General features: G+C 45.5%; 1 protein-coding gene across 2 annotated transcripts in view; it reads left to right on the top strand.

Annotated features, from left to right (window-relative positions):
* The window catches only part of nol4lb (nucleolar protein 4-like b), a 468,709-nt gene that overhangs the window by 386,304 nt on the left and 55,718 nt on the right, over nt 1–26,687 (top strand). The window contains exons 8-10 of one of the 2 annotated variants that reach the window (XM_072514979.1): nt 214–405; nt 9,245–9,403; nt 23,898–24,017. In XM_072514979.1, coding sequence (XP_072371080.1) covers nt 214–405; nt 9,245–9,403; nt 23,898–24,017 — 471 coding nt within the window. The remainder of the gene's footprint in view (nt 1–213; nt 406–9,244; nt 9,404–23,897; nt 24,018–26,687) is intronic. The other variant, XM_072514980.1, reaches the window with a different exon arrangement.

Raw genomic sequence — 26,687 nt, 5'->3', positions numbered from 1 at the left:
CTGCGTTGTATGAATTTAATTTCAGTTCCTGCTGCAACTCATTAATAATTCTGGGTAGAACTTCAGAACCTGATTTAGTGTGCTGTTGTAAATCATTTTATAGTAGAACCTCCTCACAAATGCCCATCTTAGCCTAACAGAAGAAACGTTTCTTAATAATATTGAAGATATATATATATATATGACTTTTTAATATTTCCTTTTTGCCGACAGATGTTTGTGAGGCTGTTTGTTGATGAAAATCTTGACCGCATGGTTCCCATTTCAAAACAGCCCAAAGAAAAGATTCAAGCTATCATTGAGTCATGCAGCCGTCAATTCCCTGAATTCCAGGAGCGAGCCCGGAAACGCATTCGCACTTACCTCAAGTCCTGCAGGCGAATGAAAAAAAATGGCATTGAACTGGTGAGAGACATTCAAAAACTAGGTCTAGATTTCAGCATGTCCTGTTAGACAGGCCATTTACAAAACTGGAGTGATGTTGAAATAGTCTATTTGCATCTTCCAACATGAATATATATTCAATGAGGTAATTCCTGATGGAATATTTAATATTTATAATAAGTTTTTGACATGTGTATTTAAAATATACCCTGGTCTCTCAAGGGGATACTTTTTTCCATTGTTCATCTAAAACACTTCAAACTCAGCTGGCATCACCCCCACTCGATTAACTGGAGTCACAGATGTGAGGGTGAACTTACTGTATGCGACAGAGTACTACAGACTGTCTGGGGAGAGGGTTCAGACTGTAGGTAGCTGTTCATGCCCAGATCATATCCACTTTATCTAGAGGTTGTTGCTTTCTTTTTGGATTTGAAAATGAGGTGTAGTCCCTTAGGCTTGTACATGACAGGAATTTAATTTTGGTAAGCCTAGAAAATACCATCTTTGTACTCGTACAGCTTTCCAAAATAGAAATTGAAAGTGGGAAGTTGTCCATTGAAGAACACAAACATTTATTAAAAGCAACTTTAAAAATCATAAATTAATTCTTATTTTGAATACGTTGAGTTTTGGGGGCAATTTAAACCTCTTTCATCCCCTGTAACCTGGCAGGAACTAAAAACGGAGGGATAGTTACTCATTGTCCCAAAGCCTGTTGACTGCAGAGTCCAAGGACACCTGCCTGAAGGTGGTGAGGTCCTTACAGATTGGGTCCCGATGACTTAATCGGGGAAGAAATGACTGGGAAGATTAAATAACTCCAAAATGAATAAAATTGATTCTGGTCTTTTTTTAAATTCTTTCATAGGATGTGAGTGTCACTGGCAAAACCAGCATTTGTTGCCCATCCCTTGATTGCCACAGCTGAGTGGCTTGCAGTTGAGTGGCTTGCTTGGCGATTTCAGCAGGCAGTTAAGAGTCAACCAAATTGCAGTAGATCTGGAGTCACATGTAGGCCAGACCAGATAAGGACGGCAGGCTTCCTTCCCTAAAGGACACTTGTGAATCAGATGAGTCTTTATGACAATCGATAATAGTTTCATGGTCGCTATTTCAGAGACTAGCTTTAAATTTCAGATTTCTATGAATTTAAATCACATTGCACCAGCCGCCAAGGTATTAGCCTGGACCTCTGTATCTCTGATCCAGTGACATTTCCAATGTATTCCGATCAGCCATGATCCTATTGAATGGCAGAGCAGCTCAAGGGGCTGAATGGCCTACTCCTGTTCTTATTTCTGACGGTCTTATGGTCTAGTACATAATTCAGAAACAGCTTTCCAAGGAAATGGTAGAATGAGAAGCAAAGGCCTATATGCACATCCAAACTGCTGGTGTCACGGACAGAGCTTATGTGTTCTATTGTTGTCCATGACCAAAGTGTTTTCACATGTGAAATTAAGTGTGTTTTTTATCCTCAAGAATGATTTGCCCCAATTTTAAAAATTCCAGCAGCAAGCTTTTTGTGAATTTAAAAACTAAGAGGATTGCTTATAAGCACACATTTACCCTGGAGGTTTAAATGCAACAGCTTACACACATTAGATATAGATGAAGGGAAAAACAATACGATTACAATCTGGAATTATTTCAGTCCCTTACATAGGTGGTGTGTAGTTTATTAGAGGAAGCAGAGGATTGTCAGTAAGCTGTGATGCTTGTAGTTTGCCAGGAAGTTGGCTCTCGGGTGAACTGGAGGTTGGCACAGGTTGGGGAAGAGTCCTTCTCCCAGTTTCAAGCTACAGCTGTTTTTCCTGTGTCGCTGACTTGCATCTAATTTGACCGCTTATTTGATGATCCAAGTGGTATCTGTCATGTTGCTTCTTATCAGATTAGCTTCTGCTGGTATTTTTAAAAGATCCGGTAACAAACAACCATGTGACCGGTGATGAGTCCAAAGTCCTCCTTCCAAAAAAGAATGGTGGATAGGATGATAAACATCCTGTGTTATGGCCTTTTGCGCTTTGAGAGTTTTGACAGCCAGTCTTTGTTTTTGGGACGAGGAGCCAGCACAATACTTGAAATGTCACTGAGGTTATTTTCGTTTTCAGCTAACACTCATTGAGTTTGCACATCTTTATTGCCCATGGTGAAGTAGAAATTGAATCAGCCGGTATGTTATAGTCCTGCTGACGGTTCATCTTTAACAAAGGGATGTGTGAATTTCACAAGTCACTGTGTTGGTCCTTGTGTAATTAGGTATTTGCCTGAATTTCAGGTCTATCTGGAGCTAATATTGCCAAAGTCCCATGATATGCTGCCACTGCCTTAAAAGCTTTTGTGTCCCTTTTTACACAAAGTTTACACAACTTTAAAATTTATAATATCTTTATGCCTTTACTGGGCATTACATGCATCCCACCCATGGGGGAAAGAATAGAATTCTATGGCATTTTGTAAATGGTTTCATTGTGAAGCAAAAGAAAAATGTAGGCATCTTTTTCCACTGCAATTCAGCATCAATGCAGTGCCCTCTATCTGTTACATTACTCTTTTCTTAAAATCTTTTTTCTTTTTTTTCTTTTAAAATTTAGAGTGCCCAATTCATTTTTTCCAATTAAGGGGCAATTTAGCGTGGCCAATCCACCTAGCCTGCACATCTTTGGGTTGTGGGGGCGAAACCCACGCAAACACAGGGCGAATGTGCAAACTCCACACGGACAGTGACCCAGAGCTGGAATCGAACCTGGGTCCTCGGCGCCTTGAGGCAGCAGTGCTAACCACCGTGCTGCCCCTCTCTTTTCTTAATTTACCAGTTGCCTTTTATCTGGTAAATATTTATTAATAGGTACATGGGGTCTCTCTCAATGCCTGCTGGCCCCTTCATTATCTTTAAATTCCATTGGCCCTTCCTTGGCCTCTGAGCTGAAAAGCATGCTCCTGTCTCTTTTAGAATTTCTTTGCATCCCTTTTTTCCTGTAAAGCTCCTCACCTCTCCCTCTTTGCTGGCATCTTTCTCCCTTGCCTGAAATTCTAAGTCTAGCCTCTGCTCTCCTCGTGAATTTTTTAAAATATATATTTTTATTAAAGGCATTTTACATATATACATGAAAATATCAGAAGACTAACCATCAACATGAACTGAAACTATAGGCCCCCACTCCCCTTATCTTTTTCCCCCTTATCTGCCGCCGCCGTGTGTCCTCTCTTGATATAGGTTGTGTTTCTGTGCAACCTTCTTCACTTGTCCCCAATGGAGCTGCTGTCCTGCTGTCCTTTCCCTTTCCCAATGGAGTAATTGCTTTGCAGCCCCTTCCCTAGTGGAGCCCTTGCCCTACAGTACAGTTAAAGCCACTCCTGCCTTAACCCTGGTGTGGTCGCTGTGGAGACTTGCCTGAGAGACACCCCTGAAATCAAAGTGATACAGCCCGAAAAGCCTGGTGCTCATCCCTGCGAGCGTGGCATGATGCAAGTTATATGAACTAACCTCCAAACAGTCCAAGTGAAGTGCAGGTTGCTAGCTGCACATCAATTCAATCCTATTATGAAACACACCTTGCACCACCTTAAACTGGATGAGGCATAACCTCGCACATGACGAGGACGCATTCACCCTCCACAAGGCCTCATCCCAGCCCACGCCACCCCACCCAACTCCTCTCAGCTACACTTCTCCTTTGTGAATTTTGGCTAAGGTAACTGGCCTCTTTCAGGTTCTGTTTCTTCTACCTGTTCTGTGTTTCATAATAGGATTGAATTGATGTGCAGCTAGCAACCTGCACTTCACTTGGACTGTTTGGAGGTTAGTTCATATAACTTGCATCATGCCACGCTCGCAGGGATGAGCACCAGGCTTTTCGGGCTGTATCACTTTGATTTCAGGGGTGTCTCTCAGGCAAGTCTCCACAGCGACCACACCAGGGTTAAGGCAGGAGTGGCTTTAACTGTACTGTAGGGCAAGGGCTCCACTAGGGAAGGGGCTGCAAAGCAATTACTCCATTAGGAAAGGGAAAGGACAGCAGGACAGCAGCTCCATTGGGGACAAGTGAAGAAGGTTGCACAGAAACACAACCTATATCAATGTGTCAATGATGCTGTACAAACCCAGGCTGTTGGGCTGTTCACGGTGCGATATCTTTCTTGTCTTACATAATAAGAGACTCCTTAACTATAACCACAGATACAAATAAGTCATTTAGGTATCTCCCCCACCACAAAAACAAAAGTAAAGGAAGCATCAACCAGCAATATTTGATGTATTAATGCAGTCTTTGTTTAATATCATTTCGGAACAGTTTGTACAACCTGATCCTGAAGGGACAATAAGAAATTCCATTTTGGTATTGTTTCTACTTTTACTTAGAATCATTGGATCCCTACAGCGCAGGAGCCAGCCATTTGGCCCATCGAGTCTGCACCTACTCTCTGAAGGAGCACCCTAACCTTGGTCCACAACCCCCCCCCCCCCCATATCCCGATAACCCCATCTAACCTTTCGACACTTAAGGGGCAATTTAGCATGGCCAATCCATCTAACCTGCACTTCTTCTCAATATTGATGATCCAGAATAAGAAACTTTCTTTTGACCAAATGAACATTGTTATTTTTAAATGTCACAGAAATGCACTATTCTAATGTGCGTTTTACTCTAGATCTGAAAACCTTCATAATATTTTATCACATTTATAAAGTTTGGATTCATTAGCTGTCATTCTAATTGGTTAATTATTAAAATTTGACCTATTATCATTTGCATTCTTAAAATGGAATTTAAAACTTAAGTAAAATTCAAATAATGTATGGGATAGTGTTTTGTAAACCAATTAACCCTTTCATTGGAATTTAAAAATAAAATTCTCTTTTTCCTGGGAGTTTATGTAACTGTAAATGATTTTCTGTTGTTTCAATGCCTTTCTCAATTTAATGTATCTCTAGTTAATATGGCAGCAGTTACTTAAATTGAGACATGGCACCAATTTATTTACATATTTATTTATTTTAATGTATTTTCTTACAAACATGAATGAAAACAGGTTATAGTAAATAAACACCCCAGGAAACATACTTCCAGCATCAATTTATTACGAAATGTTAAAAAGAAAATCTATTGCATATTCTATATTCAAAAGATTTGGTCAGACATTGAGTGTTGAGCTGTAAGCTTACTACTGAATTTTGTAAAGATTTTGCTTGATGGTAGTATCATTTCATCTACCAGCTCTCATTTTTTAATAAATGTTTTTTTAAATTGGATTTTTGAACAAAGTATATTTGGCATTATGTATACAGGATATGATATATATATCTATATAGAAGGGAAGGGCACACACATACAAATCACAAAGGGAGAGGAGAAAAGGGGGAAAAAAACAGTAACAACATGAGAGAAGTACAAAATCAAATAATGTAACTGGTGGGGTATAATGCACCCACCCAGCCGCAGCAACTCTGTACACTTGGCAAAATTATTTACACACGTAAGTAGGCATCTGTTTGTGGGGGGAGGGGTAGATATACATTTGGGTGCCGGAGAGACAATTCCGGAGGGCAGTCCTCTAATGGGTCTATGTTGCCCCTTGCTTCTCCCGGACAGTTTTCGCTGCTGTTGTCGTATCGTGCTCACTACCGCTTTAGCGGGCCCTCCTGTCTTCCGCCTGTATTCTCCTTGATCTCTGTGGATGTCAAGTTAGTTAACGTTTCCCTGCCCCTCCCACCTCCCACCTCCCTAGCTCTCCTCTATTGTTCCCTGTCTCTTCCCTCCCCTTACCTCACCCCCTCCCTCCCCCCCCCCGCCCTCTTCTCTCCCCCCCCCCCCTGTGGTTCGCCTTTCCTTCCTCTTAGATTTAGCCCCCCTCATGCTTTGGCTGCTTTCCCCTGGTTCTTGGCTACCTGGCTATTCTTCTGCTTGTTTGTTGCCCACAAACAGGTCCCGGAACAATTGGGTGAATGGCTCCCACATTCGTCGTCTGACCCTCGGATGGCGAATTTGATTTTCTCCATTTGGAGAGATTCTGAGAGGTCGGACAGCCAGTCTGCAGCTTTGGGTGGTGCTGCTGACCACCAGCCAAACAGGATTCTACAGCGGGCGATCAGGGAGGCAAAGGCAAGGGCGTCTGCCCTCCTCCCCAGGAATAGATCTGGCTGGTCTGAAACTCCGAAGACCGCCACTTTCGGGCATGGCTCCACCCTCACCCCCACCACTTTGGACATTGCCTCGAAGAAGGCTGTTCGGTACTCCACAAGTCTGGGGCAAGACCAGAACATGTGGGCGTGGTTGGCTGGGCCTCCTTGGCACCGTTCACATCTATTCTCTACCACCAGGAAGAACCTACCCATACGGGTTCTTGTTAAGTGGGCTCTATGTACCACTTTTAGTTGTGTCAGGCTGAGCCTTGCGCACGTGGAGGTGGAGTTGACCCTATGCAGTGCTTTACTCTAGAGTCCCCACCCTATTTCGATCCCCAGGTCCTCCTCCCATTTCATTCTTGTTGCGTCCAGTACGGTGTTGGCCCCTTCTACCAGTCGGTGATACATGTTGCTACAGTTTCCTTTCTCTAGTATGCTTGCGTCCAGTCACTCTTCCAGTAGTATCTGTCGTGGTGGTTGTGGGTATGTCCTTGTCTCCTTTCGTAGGAAGTTTTTGAGTTGCAGGTATCTTAGCTCGTTTCCCCTGGCTAGCTGGAATTTCTCTGTCAGTTCGTCCAGTGTTGCGACCCTGCCGTCGGTGTATAGGTCCCTGACTGTCAGTGTCACCCCGTCCTGTCTCCACCTTTTGACGGTGGCGTCAGTCAGTGCTGGTGTGAACCTATGGTTGTTGCAGATGGGAGCTTTGTCCGACATTTTGGTCAGGCCAAATTGCTGCCATAGTTGGTTCCAGGACTGGAGAGTGGATATCACCACCGGGCTGCTGGTGTGTTTTTTGGGTGGGGATGGGAGTGCCGCCGTGGCGAGGTCCCCTTGCAGGAGGCCTCTTCCGCGCGCACCCACTCGGCTTCTGGCTCCTTGATCCATCCCCTTATTTGCTCGGCCGTTGCCGCCCAGTGGTAGAATTGTAGGTTTGGGAGGGCTAGCCCTCCCTTGATTTTGTTTTTTTGTAAGATCTTCTTTGGCCTCAACTGGAGTATTCTGAACACCACACTAGGTAGAATATGAAGGGCGTTTTAGAGGGTTCAGTCAAGAATTGGGGTGGCACGGTGGCATAATGGCTAGCACTGCTGCCTCACAGTTCCAGGGACCTGGCTTGAATTCCAGCCTTGGGTGACTGTGTGGAGTTTGCACTTTCTAACCGTGCCTGCGTGGGTTTCTTCCGGGTGCTCCGGGTTCCTCCCACAGTCCAAAGATGTACAATAAGATGTACAGGTTAGGTGGATTGCCATGCTAAATTGTCTCTTCGTGTTCAAAGATGTGCAGGTTAGATGGGGTTATGGGGATAGGGCAGGGGAGTAGGCCTAAGTAGGTTTCTCTTTCAGAGGGTCAGTGCAGACTCAATGGGCTGAATGGCCTCCTTCTGCACGGTAGGAATTTGATGGTTTTAATGATGAGGAACATGAGTACTTGGATAGATTGGAGAAGCTGGAGTATTTTTTGGGGAAGCGAAGATTGAGAGGAGATTTGATAGAGGTGTTCATAATTGAGGAGCAAGAACAGAGTAAATAGGCAGGAGCTATTTCCATTGACAGAAAGGTCAACAATCAGAGGACAGTGATTTAAGGTGACTGGCAAAAGCAACAGTGACTTGAGGAAAAGCTTCCTTATGCCGCAAGTGGATAGGATCTGGAATGCACTGCCTGAGCGCAGTAAAGGAGGTTCAATTGAGGCTTTCAAAAGAGAATTGAGTAATTACCTGAAGAGAAAAAAGTTGCACGGCTAGCGTAAAAGGGTGGGGAATGAGATTGGATGAATTCATCTTGCAGAGAGCTGGCCCAGACATGATGGACCACGGGGCCTCCTCTGATGTAACCATTGTTTTGAAAAGGATTTCCTGCAAACCACAGTTTTAATTTTTAAAAGACTCATAATTGTTTGTCTCACTAAGGCCACGGCACCAATCATTTTACAAAAAGACACATTCCAAATTCTCATTGATTTTGGTTGTACGGGGGGGGGGGCATATTGTAAATCTCATTAAAAAACCAATAGCAACCCCAAAGTAAATCCATTGCACTTCCAGGTGCAGCTGTTGCCAGCAGCATAAGATCTTAGCATTTGGAGCCAGCAACATTAGTAGGGCAATATAAAAGCAGGTAAAATTGTCTGGGAGCCTAAACCGAGTTACTACAAACAGGCGTGTTAATAGTTTTAATTAAATCAGTATGTTAGAGAAGTTACACGCTTAGAACCAGTAACTGGGTGGTATGGTACCACAGTGGTTAGCACTGTTGCCTCACAGCGCCAGGGGCCTGGGTTCAATTCTGGCCTTGGGTGACTATGGAGTTTACACTTTCTCCCGATGTCTGCGTGGGTTTCCTCTGGTGCTCCAGTTTCCTCCCACAATCCAAAGATGTACAGGTTAGGTGGATTGGCCATGCTAAATTACCCTTTGGTGTCCAAAAGGTTTGGTTGGGTTGCATTACGTGGAGAGGCTGGGGGCCTGACCCTAAGTAGGGTGCTTTTTCAGAGGATCAGCGCAAACTCAATGGGCCAAATGGCCTCCTTCTGCACTGCAGGATTCTATGACGATAATTAAATGACTATGTAAAAAAGTCATTCTCATGATCAGCTCCTTTAACATTGTCAACCATGCCAAATTTAACAGGAAAAAAAAAAGTGCTAAAATAGTTTGCAATTCAAACTAGGGTAATTGCACCTTCTCTTGTCCATTTATCCTCCCCCTCCCTTTTTTATTTCTGTCTCTAGGCATCTCGCCTACATGCCTCCTCTTTCAGACAGGAGGACAGGGAAGAGGGAGCTTCCAACTTCTTCATGACTACTGTCGCTGATGCAGCTCCTTCTTCAACCAACAGGAAGCGTGCTTGCTGGAGGGTGAGACGGACATCTGGTTTCTCTTCCTCGGAGGTGAGACACTGCGTTTCGCGGGACGCCCCACCCAGAGTTCCCACTGAAACATTCTGAAAATAATCTTGTGTAAAACTTTTGGGTTCCAGAATTCCCTGGAGCTCAAACTTGCTGCTACACAAGTAAAACGCAAACGTATTATCAACAACAACTGTTACATGGGAACAATGTGTGTTCATTGTTCTCGTGTCTCGCTCCACCTCCAATTAGAACCATCGCTGGCTTTGCCAGTCTTTTTCCTGATTTATAGAGTGGGATCCTGACTGTAAACTGACAGTTTGCCTATCAGTTGAGACCAGTAGGTCTTATCCTAGAATTTACAGTGCAGAAGGAGGCCATTCGGCCCATCGAGTCTGCACCGGCTCTTGGAAAGAGCACCCTACCCAAGGTCCACACCTCCACCCTATCCCCATAACCCAGTAACCCCACCCAACACCTAGGGCAATTTTGGACACTAAGGGCAATTTTAGCATGGCCAATCCACCTGACCTGCACATCTTTGGACTGTGGGAGGAAACCGGAGCACCCGTAGGAAACCCACACACACATGGGGAAGATGTGCAGACTCCGCACAGACAGTGACCCAAGCCGGGAATCGAACCTGGGACCCTGGAGCTGTGAAGCAATTGTGCTATCCACAATGCTACCGTGCTAATATATTCTTCCAGGAGGGTAATACATTATGACAGAGATGCTTATTCTAAAGTTGCAGAAAGATATTAAGAACTAACAATAGATTCTACAGACGTTTGTTGGTGTCTGCCTGTCTCTAATGCGCATGTGTGCGACCGTATGAGTTTTTATTCTACAGCTATATAAATTTGGATTCTAGGGGTATGACAGCTCCCAACTGGGATTTTTACTGTTGCAGATAAATGTAGCTCTTTTATCCCATCAGAAACCTGATCAACAGAAACAACTTATCCTTAACTTTTAACAATGAAATGTCGAACGGTGCTAGAATATTATAAAACAAAGTATGACACCAGGCTACATTAAGAGATATTAGGTCAGATGGCCCGAATCTTAGTCAAAAAGGTAGGTTAAGAAGCATCTAGACGGTTTTTGAGAAAAACAACAGAGTCAGTGTTAATATCAAGTATTAGTATATGATGGAGGAACAACACAGGAGCTTTTCTTTTACCTTCAGCAAGTTTATTCTCCTCAACAGAAACACAAACTCCTTCTAGTTTCCCCACAGCAACTGTTCCAGCTGTGTTCATTTTTACTCTTTTGGAGACTGAGCCAAGAACCAGCACCTGTCTTTAATAAGGTAATTAGCTTAACAATGTAATTGCGAAAGCATGCACTTGCTGATACATTGACATCAGAGAGGTGGTGGGAGGGAATTCCAGAGCTTGTGGCCAAGGCAACTGAAGGAAGAACCACCAGTGGTGGAGCAGTTATGATTGGGAATGCACAAGAGGCCAGATTTAGAGGAGCACAGATATCATTGCAGAAAATTACAGATATAGAGAGGCACAAGGCTATGGAGGGAAAGCTAGGATGTGAGTTTTAAAATCAAGTCTTGGGCGACACAGTGGTGCAGTGATTAGCACTGTTGTCTAATAATAATAATAACAAAATAATAATCCACCTAACCTGCACATTTTTGGACTGTGGAAGGAAACTGGAGCACCCGGAGGAAACCGGATCTGCACAGACAGTGACCCAAGCCGGGAATCGAACCTGGGACCCTGGAGCTGTGAACCCTGGAGCTAACCGCTGTGCTACTGTGCTGCCCAAGGAGTGGTGTGGGAAAGAAAGGGTCTATTTCATGGGGCACTGGTATAGGAAAGGAACCAGACCAATGAACTCCACCTCAACTTTGCTGAGACTTTCCAGTGAGGAGGATAAATAGGATCATCTCACAACTTTTTAAACTGGTAAATGCAAGGCCTCAGGTGGAGAAGGTAATGTAAATAATAGTTTGAAAACAAACAAAAGCGAAGCAAGTAGCGTAATTGTCATAAATTGTGCTTTAGGCATTGCAAGTAAATGAAAAACTAGAAGTTTAAAAAATATATATTTTTATTAAGGTATTTCAAAATTTTTATAATAATAACAATGACATAAACATGGTATAATAAACATTTCCACCCCCATCCCAATCTTCACACACCCCAACCATAAAACAACAATCCGGCATCACCTCTCCCGCCTCCCAACGGTCCCCTGGAATACTGCATCTGCTGACATTTTAATTTTCCCTGAGAAAGTCGACGACCGGCTGCCACCTCCGGGTGAACCCAACCATTGATCCTCTTAAGGCGAACTTTATCTTCTAGAGACTGAGAAACCCAGCCATGTCACTAATCCAGGTCTCTACACTCGGGGGCATAGAGTCCCTCCACATTAACAAGATCCATCTCAGGGCTACCAGGGAGGCAAAGGCCAAGACATCGGCCTCTTTCGCCCCCTGAACTCCCGGCTCTTCCGACACTCCAACGATCGCCACCTCTAGACTCGGCACCACCCGTGTTTGCCTTAGCAAAACCCTGCCAAAACCCTCTTAGCTTCGGGCATGCCCAAAACACGTGGCCATGATTTGCTGGGCTTCCCGCGCATCTCTCACACCTGTCCTCTACCCTGAAAAACTTGCTCATCCTAGCCATTGTCATGTGTGCCCGGTGGACTACCTTAAATTGTATCAGGCTAAGCCTGGCACATGATGAGGATGTATTAACCCTGCTTAGGGCATCCGCCCACAGACCTGCCTCTATCTCTCCTCCTAGCTCGTCCTTCCTCTTGCCCTTAAGCTCCTCCACCGGAGTTTCCTCCGTCTCAGAGAGCTCCTGGTAAATATCCGATACCTCCCCCTCTACCACCCAGGTACTGGAGACGACACTGTCCTGTATTCCCTGTGGCGGCTGCAGCGGAAAGGCCGGAACCTGCTTTCTCAGGAAGTCTCGCACCTGCAAATACCTGAACCCAATCCCTGCTGGCAATTCAAATTTATCCTCCAAGGCTTTCAAGCTGGGGAAACTCCCGTCTATAAATAGATCCCCCATCCTTCTAATTCCTGCCCTTTGCCATCTCCGGAACAAACCATCTAGCCTACCCGGTGCAAACCGATGATTATTATAAATCAGGGTCCAAACCGATGCTCCCTCCACTCTCTTATATCTCCTCCATTGCCCCCAGATTCTCAGAGCCACCACCACCACCGGTCTTGTGGAGTATCGGGCTGACGAGAAAGGAAGAGATGCCATTATCAGTACTACCAAACTTGTGTCTTTGCATGACGCCGCCTCCAACTGCTCCCACACCGACCTACCCACTTCCTAATCATGGCTATATTAGCCACCCAGTAGTAATTGCAGAAGTTCGGCAGCGCCAACCCACCCTTCCCCTGACTGCGTTCCAGCAACACTTTCTTCACTCGCGGGGTTTTACTTGCCCACACAAAGCCCGAAATAATCTTATTCACCCGTTTGAAAAAGGCCCTTGGGATGAAGATGGGGAGGCACTGAAAGACAAACAGAAATCTGGGGAGGACTGTCATTTTCCCGGTCTGTACCCTCCCCGCCAGTGATAGCGGCAGCATGTCCCATCTCTTAAAGTCCCCTTTCATTTGTTCTACCAGCCAGGATAGGTTTAACTTGTGCAGTGCCTCCCATTCCCAGGCCACCTGGATTCCCAGATACCTAAAGCTCTTTCCTACCATTCTAAGCAGCAACTCTCCCAGTTTATTCTCCTGTCCTCTTGACTGGATCGCAAACATCTCGCTTTTCCCCATGTTCAATTTATACCCAGAAAAATTGCCAAATTCCCCCAGGATTCGCATTACTTCTCCCATCCCCTCCAACGGGTCTGAAATATACAAGAGCAGGTCATCTGCGTAAAGCGAGACCCGGTGCTCCACACCACCACCCCTCCCCCCCCGCCCCGAACCAGCCCTTTCCAGTTCCTAGAGGCTCTTAACGCCATGGCCCATGGTTCTATAGCCAGAGCAAACAGTAATGGGGAGAGGGCACACCCTTGCCTCGTCCCTCAGTGTAGTTTAAAATACCCCAACCTCAGCCGGTTCATACGTACACTCGCTACTGGTGCCTGATAGAGGAACCGCACCCAGTCAATAAAGCCCTCACCAAACCCAAACCTTCCCAGCGCCTCCCACAGTTAATTCCACTCCACCCAATCAAAAGTCTTCTCCGTATCCATCGCTACCTCCACCTCCTCTCCTTCTGAGGGCATCATAATAACATTTAAAAACCTTCGAACATTGGCCTTGAGTTGCCTGCCCTTTACAAATCCCACCTGGTCTTCCCCTATCACCCCCAGGACACAGTCCTCTATCCTTGTGGCCAGTATCTTAGCCAGCAGTTTGGCGTCCACACTCAGTAGAGAAATTGGCCTGTATGACCCGCATTGCTCCGGATCTTTCTCTCGTTTCAGGATCAATGAAATCGAGGCCTGCGACATTGTTGGGGGGAGGACTCCCTTCTCTCTTGCTTCATTACATGTTCTCACCAGCAGAGGGCATAATATCTCTGAAAACCTCTAATAGAATTGCACCGGATAGCCGTCAGGCCCCGGGGCCTTGCCCGACTGCATGCCCTCCAGCCCCTTGATTATTTCCTCAATCTCAATTGGGGCTCCCAGCCCTTCCACCAGATCCTCATCTACCCTCGGAAACCTCATCTGATCCAAAAACTGCCTCATCCCCTCCACCCCAGCCGGGTGTTCCGACTCATATAATCTACTATAAAAGTCCTTAAACACCTCATTCACCCCCACTGGGTCCAAGACAGTATTCCCGCCTCTACTCTTTACTTTCCCTATCTCCCTTGCCGCCTCCCTTTTCCTGAGCTGGTGCGCTAACATTCTGCTTGCCTTTTCCCCGTACTCATAAATCGCCCCGCCTGCCTTCCTCAACTGTTTCACCACTGTCCCTGTAGCCAACAACCCAAACTCCGCCTGTAACCTCTGCCGCTCCCTCAGTAGCCCCGCGTCCGGGACCTCTGAGTATCTCCTGTCCACCTGGAGTATCTCCTCCACTAATCTATCCCTCTCAGCCCATTCCGGCTTTTCTCTGTGGGCCCTTATCCCAATTAATTCCCCCCTGACCACTGCCTTCAAAGCCCAAACCGTCGCTGCAGAGACCTCCCCCGTATCATTTGTTTCCAGGTAGTTCTGGATGGACTTGTTAACCCGTCCATAGATCGCTTCGTCCGCTAGCAACACCACATCCAGTCTCCACAGCGGGCATTGCCCTCTCTCCACACTGACCCGTAGATCCACCCAATGTGGGGCATGATCTGACACTGCGATTGCCGAGTACTCAGTATCCACCACCCCCGTTATTAGCACCCTACTCAGAACACAAAAGTCGATGCGAGAGTATACTTTGTGGACAGGTGAGAAAAACTCCTTCGCCCTTGGCCGTGCAAACCTCCATGGGTCTACTCCCCCATCTGTTCCATAAACCCCTTCAATTCCTTTGCCGCGGCCGGCCTCCTCCCTGTCCTGGATTTTGACCCGTCCAATTCCGGATCAATGACTGTGTTAAAATCTCCTCCCATAATCAGGTTATGTGACTCTAAGTCTGGGATCTTACCTAACGCGCGCCTCATAAATTCCACATCGTCTCAATTTGGAGCCTATATGTTCAAGAGTACCACCCGCACCCCCTCCAGCTTCCCACTCACCATTATGTACCTAACCCCCTTGTCTGACATGATTCTCTCTGCCTCAAATGCCACTCGTTTATTGATCAAGATCGCTACCCTCCTGGTCTTTGAGTCCAGCCCTGAGTGGAATACTTGGCCAACCCACCCCTTTCTCAATCTCCTCTGGTCTATAACCTTTAGGTATGTCCCTTGTAGCATTGCCACGTCCGCCTTCAGCCCCCTCAAATGCGCAAACACGCGAGCCCTCTTGACCGGCCCATTCAACCATCTGATAGTCCATATAATCAGCCTGGTCGGGGGGCTTCCCCCCCCCACCCCCGCTGACTAGCAATCACCCTCTTTAGGCCAGCCTCTAGCTCGCGCGCCCCCCTCCCCCGGGCATTCGCCGTTCCCGACCTGTCATTTGTCCCCTAGTAACAGTTCCTCCCCTGTTAGCAAAGCACCTCCCCTTCTCCCCCCCCCCCCCTAGCAACAGCACTAGAAACCCAACCCCCAAGTCAAGCTCCAGCTTAACACCTGCTCGCCCCCCACTGTGCTTCCATGAGTCAGCTGATCCATGCTGACTTGCTAGCGCCCGCCCATGGCACCAAGCAGTCTGTCTCCCCATTATTCTCTCCCCCCATTTGGACAAACATATTAAAAGCATCACATTCCCCAGTAAATAAACATCAGAAAAAACAGTGAAGAAACAGCCACTTTAGAAAAATAAACACCCAAAAACAGACCCAGCCTCAAAGACCATCCCCCCCTCTGACCAGCTCCCTGCAAGACAAAGTTAACTTTAGCCATCAAAACAGCCCCTTATTATACATAATACTACTTATACTTATACAGCCCAGCACAACAAATCGGCACCACAGTACTCTCCAAGGCTTCAGTGTCTTTTAGTTCGCCTCCAGCCTCTTTTCTTTAATAAAAGTCCACACTTTGTTTGGTGTTTTGAAGTAGAAATCCCGTTCCTCATGTGTGACCCACAAATGGGCTGGGTACAACATCCCGAACTTCACCCCCTTCTTAAAGAGGGCCGTTTTTGCCCTATTAAACCCAGCTCGCCTCTTGGCCAAGTCCGCGCCCAGGTCCTGATAAATGCACAGCTCACAATTCTCCCATTTCCTCCATTGTTTCTTGGCCCACCGCAGAGCGTGTTCCTTGTCCAGGAATCGGTGAAAGCGTACCACCATTGCCCTCGGTGGCTCGTTCGCTCGGGGCTTCTTCGCGAGGGTTCTGTGCGCTCTATCCACTTCCAGGGGCCAAGGAACGCCTCAGCCCCCATCAACTTCTCCAACATGTCCGTCACATAAGCCCTCGCATCCGATCCCTCACTGCCTTCAGGGAGGCCGACAATTCTAAGATTCTGCCTTATGGACCTGTTCTCCAGGTCCTCCAGCTTCTCCTACATTATTTTCTGGCAGTCGTTCAACATCTCCACCTTGGTCTCCAGCTCACGGTTATGTATTCCTCGTGCTCGGACACCTTTTTCTCCACCTCCTGGATCTTCCGTGGGTCTCTTGATTCTGCACAAATTGATCAATTGAAGCCTTAATTGGGTCCAGCATGTCCTCCTTCAGCTTGGCGAAGCAACCTTCGAAAAACTTCACCAGCTGCTCCGTCGACCACTGTGCCGTCTCCCCGCGGCCCTTGCTCTCCGCCATGCTTTCCCGCGTTACCAGCTCTTCTCGCGTCTTCCTTATAGGACTTTGTCTTCTCACACGGCCACTTCTGGTCCAATTCTCCATACACTGGAGGGGGATTTCTCCTCACTGTCTCACTCTTCACCGATTTATCCCATAAAAAACTGGGGGAAAAGGTCCAAAGGTCCACCACAGAGGCGGACGCTATTAAATGTGCGACCTACTCCTCCATGGCCGCCACCGGAAGTCTCTGAAAAACTGGAAGATAAAACAAAGTTAAATCAGGATAGAAAAATAAACATGTGAGTAACATCGCAGCAGGAGGGCAGGTTAGGGCGTGTGACTCAAATAAGCATTTTTGTACCAATGCACAGAGTGTAAGAAACAAATGAATGAATTGCAGACACAAATTCGCCTTGGAGGATATGACATTGTAGCATGACTAGAATGAGACCTCACGGGAGACTGCTGAGTAAAATAAGGGCCCATGGTATTCGAGGCAAGGTACAAACATGGATTGGCGATCGGCTGTCAGGCAGAAGGCAGAGAGTTGGGATTAAAGGTTCTTTTTCGGAATGGCAACCGGTGACGAGTGGTGTCCCGCAGGGTTCAGTGTTGGGGCCACAGCTGTTCTCTTTATATATTAACGATCTAGATGACGGGACTGGTGGCATTCTGGCTAAGTTTGCCAATGATACAAAGATAGGTGGAGGGGCAGGTAGTATGGAGGAGGTGGGGAGGCTGCAGAAAGATTTAGACAGTTTAGGAGAGTGGTCCAAGAAATGGCTGATGAAATTCAACGTGGGCAAGTGCGAGGTCTTGCACTTTGGAAAAAAGAATAGAGGCATGGACTATTTTCTAAACGGTGACAAAATTCATAATGCTGAAGTGCAAAGGGACTTGGGAGTCCTAGTCCAGGATTCTCTAAAGGTAAACTTGCAGGTTGAGTCCCTAATTAAGAAAGCAAATGCAATGTTGTCATTCATCTCAAGAGGCTTGGAATATAAAAGCAGGGATGTACTTCTGAAGCTTTATAAAGCATTAGTTAGGCCCCATTTAGAATACTGTGAGCAATTTTGGGCCCCACACCTCAGGAAGGACATACTGGCACTGGAGCGGGTCCAGCGGAGATTCACACGGATGATCCCTGGAATGGTAGGCCTAACATACGATGAACGTCTGAGGATCCTGGGATTATATTCATTGGAGTTTAGGAGGTTGAGGGAATATCTAATAGAAACTTACAAGATAATGAATGGCTTAGATAGGGTGGATGTAGGGAAGTTGTTTCCATTAGCAGGGGAGACTAGGACCCGGGGGCACAGCCTTAGAATAAAAGGGAGTCACTTTAGAACAGAGATGAGGAGAAATTTCTTCAGCCAGAGAGTGGTGGGTCTGTGGAATTCATTGCCACAGAGGGCGGTGGAGGCCGGGACGTTGAGTGTCTTCAAGACAGAAGTTGATAAATTCTTGATTTCTCGAGGAATTAAGGGCTATGGAGAGAGAGCGGGTAAATGGAGTTGAAATCAGCCATGATTGAATGGTGGAGTGGACCCGATGGGCCGAATGGCCTTACTTCCGCTCCTATGTCTTATGGTCTTATGGAGACATGGTGGCAAAATAGTCTGGACTGAGAACCAAATATGCAAGGGTATAGCTTCTACATGAAAAGTAGGGAAATGGTAGAGGAAGAGGACATGGTAGAGCCATAATGATTAAAGATGATTTCACTTCAATGATAAGAAAGAATATAACATGAGATAAGCAGGGAGTGGAGACTTTGAGTTGAAATGAGGAATAGAAACAAATTTAAGATGTAGTGGAAGTTGTGTACAGGTCCCTGGTAACATCTGTGAAGAGGTGGATTATACAAATGCATGGACATGCATGTAATAACGATAGAATGATTTTAATGGGGAATTTTAACTCTCACATAGATTGGGTCATAAAGGTAGTGAATTTCTTGAGCGTCCCGGATAGTTTTTTTGCAACATTGCGTCCTAGAACCAACAAGGGTGCATGCCAAATTAGATTTCATAAGTAATGAGACAGATTTAGTTAACAACCTAATGGTGCAAAAACATTTGTCTAACAGCAATATAATATGACTGAGTTCAACAGTGTTTGAAAGGTAGAAAGGCAAAACAGCTACGAAGATTCTAGATTTAGGTACGGCTGATTTCAGTATAATAATAGACAGAAATTGTCCACAGTAAATAGGCAAATCTGCTCAGGATAAAATGATAAAACAACCGTGTTGGTGTTCAAATAATTTAATGTGATATAGAACCCATTTATAACCCTAAGTGTCAAGACTCCTACTTACCCCCAAAAGCCATGGATAATTAAAGAGAAACAATGTAGAACAAAAAGTAAAAGCTTGCAAAATATAGCACAGATCTTAGCAAATGAAAAAGATACAAAGAACTGCAAAGGGTGACAAAATAGATAATAAGAGCTATAAAAAATGAGTATGAAAAGAAACATGCAACAGATAATAAAATCAACACAATTATATTAGGAAAAAGATCAGAAGTAACTTGGATCGCCTTGAAAATTGATAACATTGATATTGTAATGAAAATAATGACATGGAGGATATGTTGAACAATGAGTTTGTGACAATATTAATAGCCGAGGAAGAGGTCTAGTATCTCGAGGAAAATAAAATTGAATCAGGGCAGGTACTCACCAAAATCAATGTACGCAATATCACAGTAATGAAGAAAATAATGGTATTAAAATGTGCCAAATCCCCAGGACCAGATGGTTTCCATCCCAGTGTTTTAAGGAAGTAGCTAGCTGTTTTGTAGCAGTTTGAAGGAAGACATATATGGCAAATATATAGCTATCCAATGGGCAGCTATAACCCAATGGACACTTGTGTTCGCTTTCTGAGTTCAGGTCTGAAGCTGTGAAGTGTCTGGAATATCCTAAGGATACGATAGCATGCCTCATATAAACAAATCTTTCTCCTTGTTAGTAATAGAGATTATTTAGATCAGAAAATAGTCGTTAACTGATACCAAGTTTGAGTGTTAAAAATATAATGATCGGTAGAACAGTGGTTAGCACTGCTATCTCACAGAGCCAGGAACCTGGGTTCGATTCCGGCTTTGGGTGACTGTCTATGTGCTGGTTTGCACCTTCTCCCCTTGTCTGTGTGGGTATCCTCTGGGTGCTCTGGTTTCCTCCCACAGTCCAAAATGTGCAGGTTAGGTGGATTACTCGTAAAGAATGTGCGGGGTTACAGGGATAGGGTGGGGGAGTGGACATAGGTAGGCTCGGAGGGTTGGTGCTGACCCGATGGGCCAAATGGCCTCCTTCTGCACTGTAGGGATTTTCTAGCAGGAAGAAAGGATGGTGGTAAACGTTACACGGTTATAAAATCCTGAGAAAGAACAAATTAGAGTAGGATAGTGTACAGTGAGTTTTTATTTTAACTAAGGTTATATAAGCAGGCAGAGTGAAGGTATAGCATGGTCTATTAGATCTTCCGAGGAATAAAAGAGCAATATTCAGATTAGCACTGGCAGTAGTACGAATATCATGGAATGTCAAAGTAAAATGCAACATCAACAGACATATTAGGGACTAAAGGTGAGGGATGCATTGTCTATTAGATGTTAGGTTATGCTTGCACTCTGTTCAACTGTTATTGGACAAGTGTGCCCATGTCTGGAAGCAGTATTTTGTTTTTATAGGCTATTGAATTGTTGAAGAGAGCAAAAAGAGTTGTAGAAGACATTTTTAATAGTGAATAAGATATTAATTGATTTACACTTGTATGGCACTTTCCATGATCTCAGGACTTCAACCAGTGAAGTGCCTGTGAAATGTAGCAACTGTTGCATGTGGAGAAAAGTAGTGGCCAGTTTACACACAATAAGATCCCACAAGCAGCAGTGTGAGCAGTTTTTTAAAATGTTGGTTGAGGAATAAATGTTTTTTAAAATAAATTTAGAGTGCCCAATTCATTTTTTCCAATTAAGGGGCAATTTAGCGTGGTCAATCCACATACCCTGCACATCTTTAGGTTGTGGGGGCGAAAACCAGGCAAACACGGGGTGAATGTGCATACTCCACACGGACAGTGACCCAGAGCCGGGGTCGAACCTGGGACCTCGGCGCCGTGAGGCAGCAGTGCTACTCACTGTGTCGCCCGGTTGAGGAATGAGGAATAAATATTGACCAGGACGAATGCTACTCTTCTTTACATGGCGTCATACTTTCTTTCAGCACCCAGCACAGAAGGCAGAACCTATCTCAGTTTAACATCTCATCCAAACGACAGCACCTCTTCTACTGTGTCATTGTCTCAATACTGCAGTGGAGTGTTAGCCTAGATTATGTGTTCATGTAATGGAATATGGCTTGAATTCACAATCTTCAGTCTTGAGGATGAGAGTGCTACCATTGAGCCAAGGCAGTTCTATTTGTGGAGGGGTTTCATTTGAGACTGAGGAGATTCTGTGCATCTCCCAGTTACTGGCTGAAATGGAATATTAGGTGTAGTTCGTCTGTCATCGGTCTAGGTCAGTGTTGTTTCAGCTCCTGTTCAGAAAAAGGAGAATAAAAAATATAAACCTTAAAAATAAATGTACGAACCATTGGTCAGAATATTAGTACTAAAGTGTTATAGCCTTACTTCCAACCTGCAGTGCCTTTTCTGTCTTTTTCAGTGCCCATCCAACATGCATCATTCTGTTGCTGAGAGAATATATGTATGAAATAGCAATATATATATTGCTAGGGCAGCACGGTAGCATTGTGGATAGCGCAATTGCTTCACAGCTCCAGGGTCCCAGGTTCGATTCCGGCTTGGGTCACTGTCTGTGCGGAGTCTGCACATCCTCCCCGTGGGTTTCCTCTGGGTGCTCCGGTTTCCTCCCACAGTCCAAAGATGTGTAGGTTAAGTGGAGTGGCCGTGATAAATTGCCCTTTGTGTCCAAAATTGCCCTTAAGTGTTGGGTGGGGTTATGGGGATAGGGTGGAGGTGTGGACCTTGGGTAGGGTGCTCTTTCCAAGAGCCGGTGCAGACTCGATGGGCCGAATGGCCTTCTTCTGCACTGCAAATTCTATGATCTATGATATATATATATATATATATATAGCGTCATTAATGTACTAAAATTTCCCAAGGTGTTTCAAAGTTATTAACAAAGAAAATATGGATGTTTCCTCTTATGGAAGAATCTAGAACTCTGGGTCAAAGTTTCAAAATAAGGAGTCACCTATTTGGGACAGAAAAAGGATTTATTTTTCTCTTAGAAGTTTGTAAGTCTTTGGAATTCCCTACCTCAAATGGTGGTTGAGGCAGAGGTCTCAAATATCTTTAAGACAACAATGGATAGATTCTTGATAAGCAAGGGGGTGAAAGGTTATTGGGGCAGGCAGGAATGTGAAGTTCAGGTTAAAATCAGATCAGCCATGATTTTATACAATGGTGGAGCAGGCTTGAGGGGCCGGGTGGCCTACTCCTGCTCCTAATTCGTATGTTCATAAAATATGACGGCGAGACAAATAAGAAGATACTAGGGCAGATGACCAAAACCTTTGTCAAAGAGGTATGTTTAAGAGGAATAAAAAGATGAACAGAAGTGGAGAGGTTTAGTGAGGGAATTCCTGAACATGGGGCTCAGTCAGCTGAAGGCATAACCACCAATGGCGGAGCAATTAAAATTGGGGATGCTCAAAGGGCCAAAATTGATGGATTGTGGGGCTGGTGGAAATTTGAGAGATAGGAAGGGACAAGATCATTGAGGAATTTGAAAACAAGCAAAACTACTGTACAGTAGTGTAAGGTTGAGGCATGGCTTAACAAGAGTCAGTGCAAATAAATGGCCAAAGTTGAAAGGGATTTGGTGTGAATTAGGACACAGGAAATCAGAGTTTTAGTTGACCTCAGGTTTATGGAGGGTAGAACATGGTAAGCCAGCAATCCATATAGACCTGCACTTCAATTTTCCTCACTCATTACAAGAAAGTACCTTCTGCTTAATCTCTGATGTCCTCCAGATCCCTTAAAACAATCTGCTCAAAATCAGAAACTTTGCATCTAATAACTTGTGGGTGAGAATCCCCATACTAGCATTTTGTAGCTCAGCCTGAGAGTATATTTAGCTTCCTGTGTCTTTCCTTTATCCCACAATTATTATGCCAACAAAACCACAGTGGCACAGTGGTTAGCTCTGCTGCCCCACAGCACTAATAGGTACCTGGGTTCAATTCAGGCCTTGGGTGACAGTCTGCGTGGTGTCTGCACTTTCTCCCCGTGTCTACATGGGTTTCCTCCAGGTGCTTCAGTTTCCTCCCACAGTCCAAAGATGTGCACGTTAGGTGGATTGCCTCTCAGTGTCCAAAGATGTGCTGGTTAGGTGGGATTCCGGAGAGAGAGGATGGGTGAGCGGGATTAGGTGGGGTGCTCTTTCGGAGGGTCGATGCAGACTCGATGGGCCAAATGGTTTTTTTCTGCAATGTAGTGAATTTAGTGGAAAATCACTCTTTCCACTATGTTAGCAATTGTGTTAATACATTTAAACTAGTGTGTCTGTTAAAACAGCAGCGAAGAGGGATTTGATGCATGCAGGTTATGCATCCGCACAATAACATCACACTGTCATTTCCAGAGTGTAATTATTTCCAATTGATGCTGGGAGTTCCAGTTGCCTGTATTTCTCCTGATTGCTACCAAACAAAGACCATTTGTGTGGTGATTTTACAACATCAAACCATTCCAAACCTGCTCCAATTCCAAACCCATTGCAAACACATTTTGAGGTCGCATTTTTTGAAAGCTTGTAAATATTAGCAACGTTCTAATTAAGCAAGCATCTTAACATTGACAAATGCCATATTTTAACAATTTGGTTCCACCATCAGTGCATTTTACCATCCTACACGGAAATAGATACCCTGGACTCCAGCACAATCAGAGATGTTTCAGTTTGGATGTGAATAAAAGAAGCTTCAGTTTGTTTTGGTCACTAAAAGCAAGCATATGATTCCTGAGGAAAGTGCATGTGAGATTGTTTAACTTTATGCAGTTCAGTGACTGAACAGGATTCGGTTATCTGCCTGACTAAAGGAGCCATTTATCTTGAGTACAGAGAGTACGTTTCACAAGCAGGACTCATGATTGAACAGGTCTGTTTTAGTGTTCCACGGGGTTTAGCCTCGGGTGATTTGATGCAACAATGTTCAACTTGTCTGTCCTTTTCTTCTCTGTAGTCACGACCCACCCCTCCTCACTTGACCTCAGCTATGGCAGAAAATATTCTGGCTGCTGCATGTGAGAGCGAAAGCAGGAAAGCGGCAAAACGGATGCGACTGGAAACATATCAGCTGCAGGTACTATTAATACTTAGCTGCTTGAGAGGGATACAAAGGGGATGAGTTTTACTTCAGTTGTATATAGTCCAGGTCAGACCCTATATGGACTATTCCATTCAGTTCAGGAGGAATATACAGGCCCTGGAGACGTGCAGTGCTGATTCAGTGGAATGGTATCGGGGCCTAGAGGGTTAATATGAGGACAGGTTGCATAAACTTGTGTTACATTATTTTGAGTGCAGGAGATTGAGATGCGACCTGATTGAAGTGTTCAACGTGTTAAAGGGATTTGACAGGAAGAAACCTTTTCCTCTGGTGGGAAAATTATGAAAGTGGAATTGAAGCAAGATCATCCATGAACATATTGAAAGGTTCAGCAGGCTCGAGGAGCTGCAAGGTCTACTCCTGCAACTTTTAAAAATTCAATAATCTTTCAATTAGACCTAGCCCATTCAGGAGCAAAATCAGTAACACAGGTTTTCACAGAGAGGGTGACAGAATTTTGGAACTCATTTCCACAAAAAGCTGTGATTGCTCAAATAATTGGAGCACGGTAACACAAGTGGATAGCACTGTGGCTTCACAGCGCCAGGGTCACAGGTTCGATTCCTCGCTGGGTCACTGTCTGTGCTGAGTCTGCACATTCTCCCCGTGTGTGTGTGTGGGTTTCCTCCGGGTGCTCCGGATTCCTCCCACAGTTCAAAGATGTGCAGGTTAGGTGGATTGGCCAAGATAAATTACCCTTAGTGACCAAAAAGGTTAGGAGGGGGTTATTGGGTTACGGGGATAGGATGGAAGTGAGGGCTTAAGTGGCTCGGTGCAGACTCGATGGGCCGAATGGCCTCCTTCTGCACTGTATGTTCTATGTTCTTTCAAAACTGAAATAAATAGCTTTTTTTTGCTAGATAAGAGTAGCAAGGGAAATGGAGCAAAGGCAGCTAAATGGAATTGAGATTCAGAACAGCTATGATCTACTTGAATGACAGAGCGGTCCTGAGGAATTGAATGGCCTACTCCTGTTTCTAACATCCAATGCTGGACAAAGAAAGGAATTGCAGGCCCCATTTGACATTTTGTTCTCACTATTCCAATTATGCTGGGTCATTTTTATAGAAAGTCTTCCAGAATGGAACAAAACACATTTGGATTGGATTTGTTTATTGTTATGTGCACCTAGGTACTGTGAAAAGTATTTTTCTGTGAGCAGCTCAATGGATCATTAAGTACATGAAAAGAAAAGGAAGTAAAATAAAATACATAATAGGGCAACACAGGGTACACAATGTAACTACATAAACACCGACATGGGTGAAGCATACAGGGGCGTAGTGTTAATGAGGTCAGTCCAAAAGAGGGTCGTTTAGGAGTCTGGTAACAGTGGGGAAGAAGCTGTTTTTGAGTCTGTTCATGCGTGTTCTCAGATTTTTGTATCCCCTGCCCGATCGAAGAAGTTGGAAGAGTGAATAAGCCGGGTGGGAGGGGTCTTTGATTATGCTGCCCGCTTTCCCCAGGCAGCAGGAGGTGTAGATGGAGTCAATGGATGGGAGGCAATTTTGTGTGATGGGCTGGGCTGTGTTCACGACTCATTTGTACTATTTTGCATCACCACTAATAACAATCATAATAATAATCATAATAATAATCTTTATTGTCGCAAGTAGGCTTACATTGCAATGAGGTTACTGTGAAAAGCCCATCTTCACCATTCCGGCACCTGTTCGGGTACACAGAGGGCGAATTCAGAATGTCCAAATGAACTAACAACATGGCCGGGATTCTCCAATCCTGCGGCCAAGTTCTGACGCCAGCGTGAAAAGTAGCGCGAGCCACACCGGCATCAAAGGGCCTCAAATGGCAGCTATCCACCCCTTCCTAGGGGGCGAGTACGGTGCCGGAGTGGTGTCCGCAGCTCAGGCACCCGAAAGCTGGCGTACCACGGCCGGCGTGAGTCCGAACATGCGCGCCATGGCCGGCACGAGTTTGTGCATGCGTATGGGTTCCCGTCTCCGCGCCGGCCCCCGGGCAATATGGCAGAGCCCTACAGGGGTCCGGCGCGGAGGAACATAGGCCCCCACAGAACTAGCCCGCCCGCCGATCGGTAGGCCCCAATCGCGGGCCAGGCCACCTTGGAGGCCCCCCCAGGGTCGGACCCCCCCACCAGGACGGCCCCCGTAGACAGAACTTGGAGGTCCTGCCGGTTGGGATCATACGTAACCAATGCCGGCACGACTCGGCCGAACTCGGCGGGCACTCGGCCCGTCGAGGCCCGGAAAATTGCCGAGGGGGTGGCTGCTTTCAACGGCCTCCGACCGGCGCGGCGGCGACCCCGCAGGCGCCCGAAAATCAGCACCGGAGAATCGGCGAGCCGGCGCGATTCTCCGACCTACTGGCCCATGTCATTCGGGACTAGTGGGAGGAAACCGGAGCACCCGGAGGAAACCCACGCCCACACGGGGAGAACCTGCAGACTCCGCACAGACAGTGACCCAAGCCGGGAATCGACCCTGGCACTGTGAATCCACAGTGCTAACTACTGTGCTACCATGCTGCCCCTGATCATGTTAATACGCATAATTTATCCCAGAATCATCAAATATCAAAATTGTGAAAGATTTCAAGAGAGTAAATAATGAAAAATTGTGAATTGGTAACAGAGGAACATAAACTCAGGAACATCACGAGAAGACT

The sequence above is a fragment of the Scyliorhinus torazame genome, chromosome 8 (assembly GCF_047496885.1).
Source record: "Scyliorhinus torazame isolate Kashiwa2021f chromosome 8, sScyTor2.1, whole genome shotgun sequence".
In the NCBI taxonomy this organism is placed as follows: Eukaryota; Metazoa; Chordata; class Chondrichthyes; order Carcharhiniformes; family Scyliorhinidae; genus Scyliorhinus; species Scyliorhinus torazame.
This window is presented reverse-complemented; position numbering and strand designations above follow the sequence as displayed.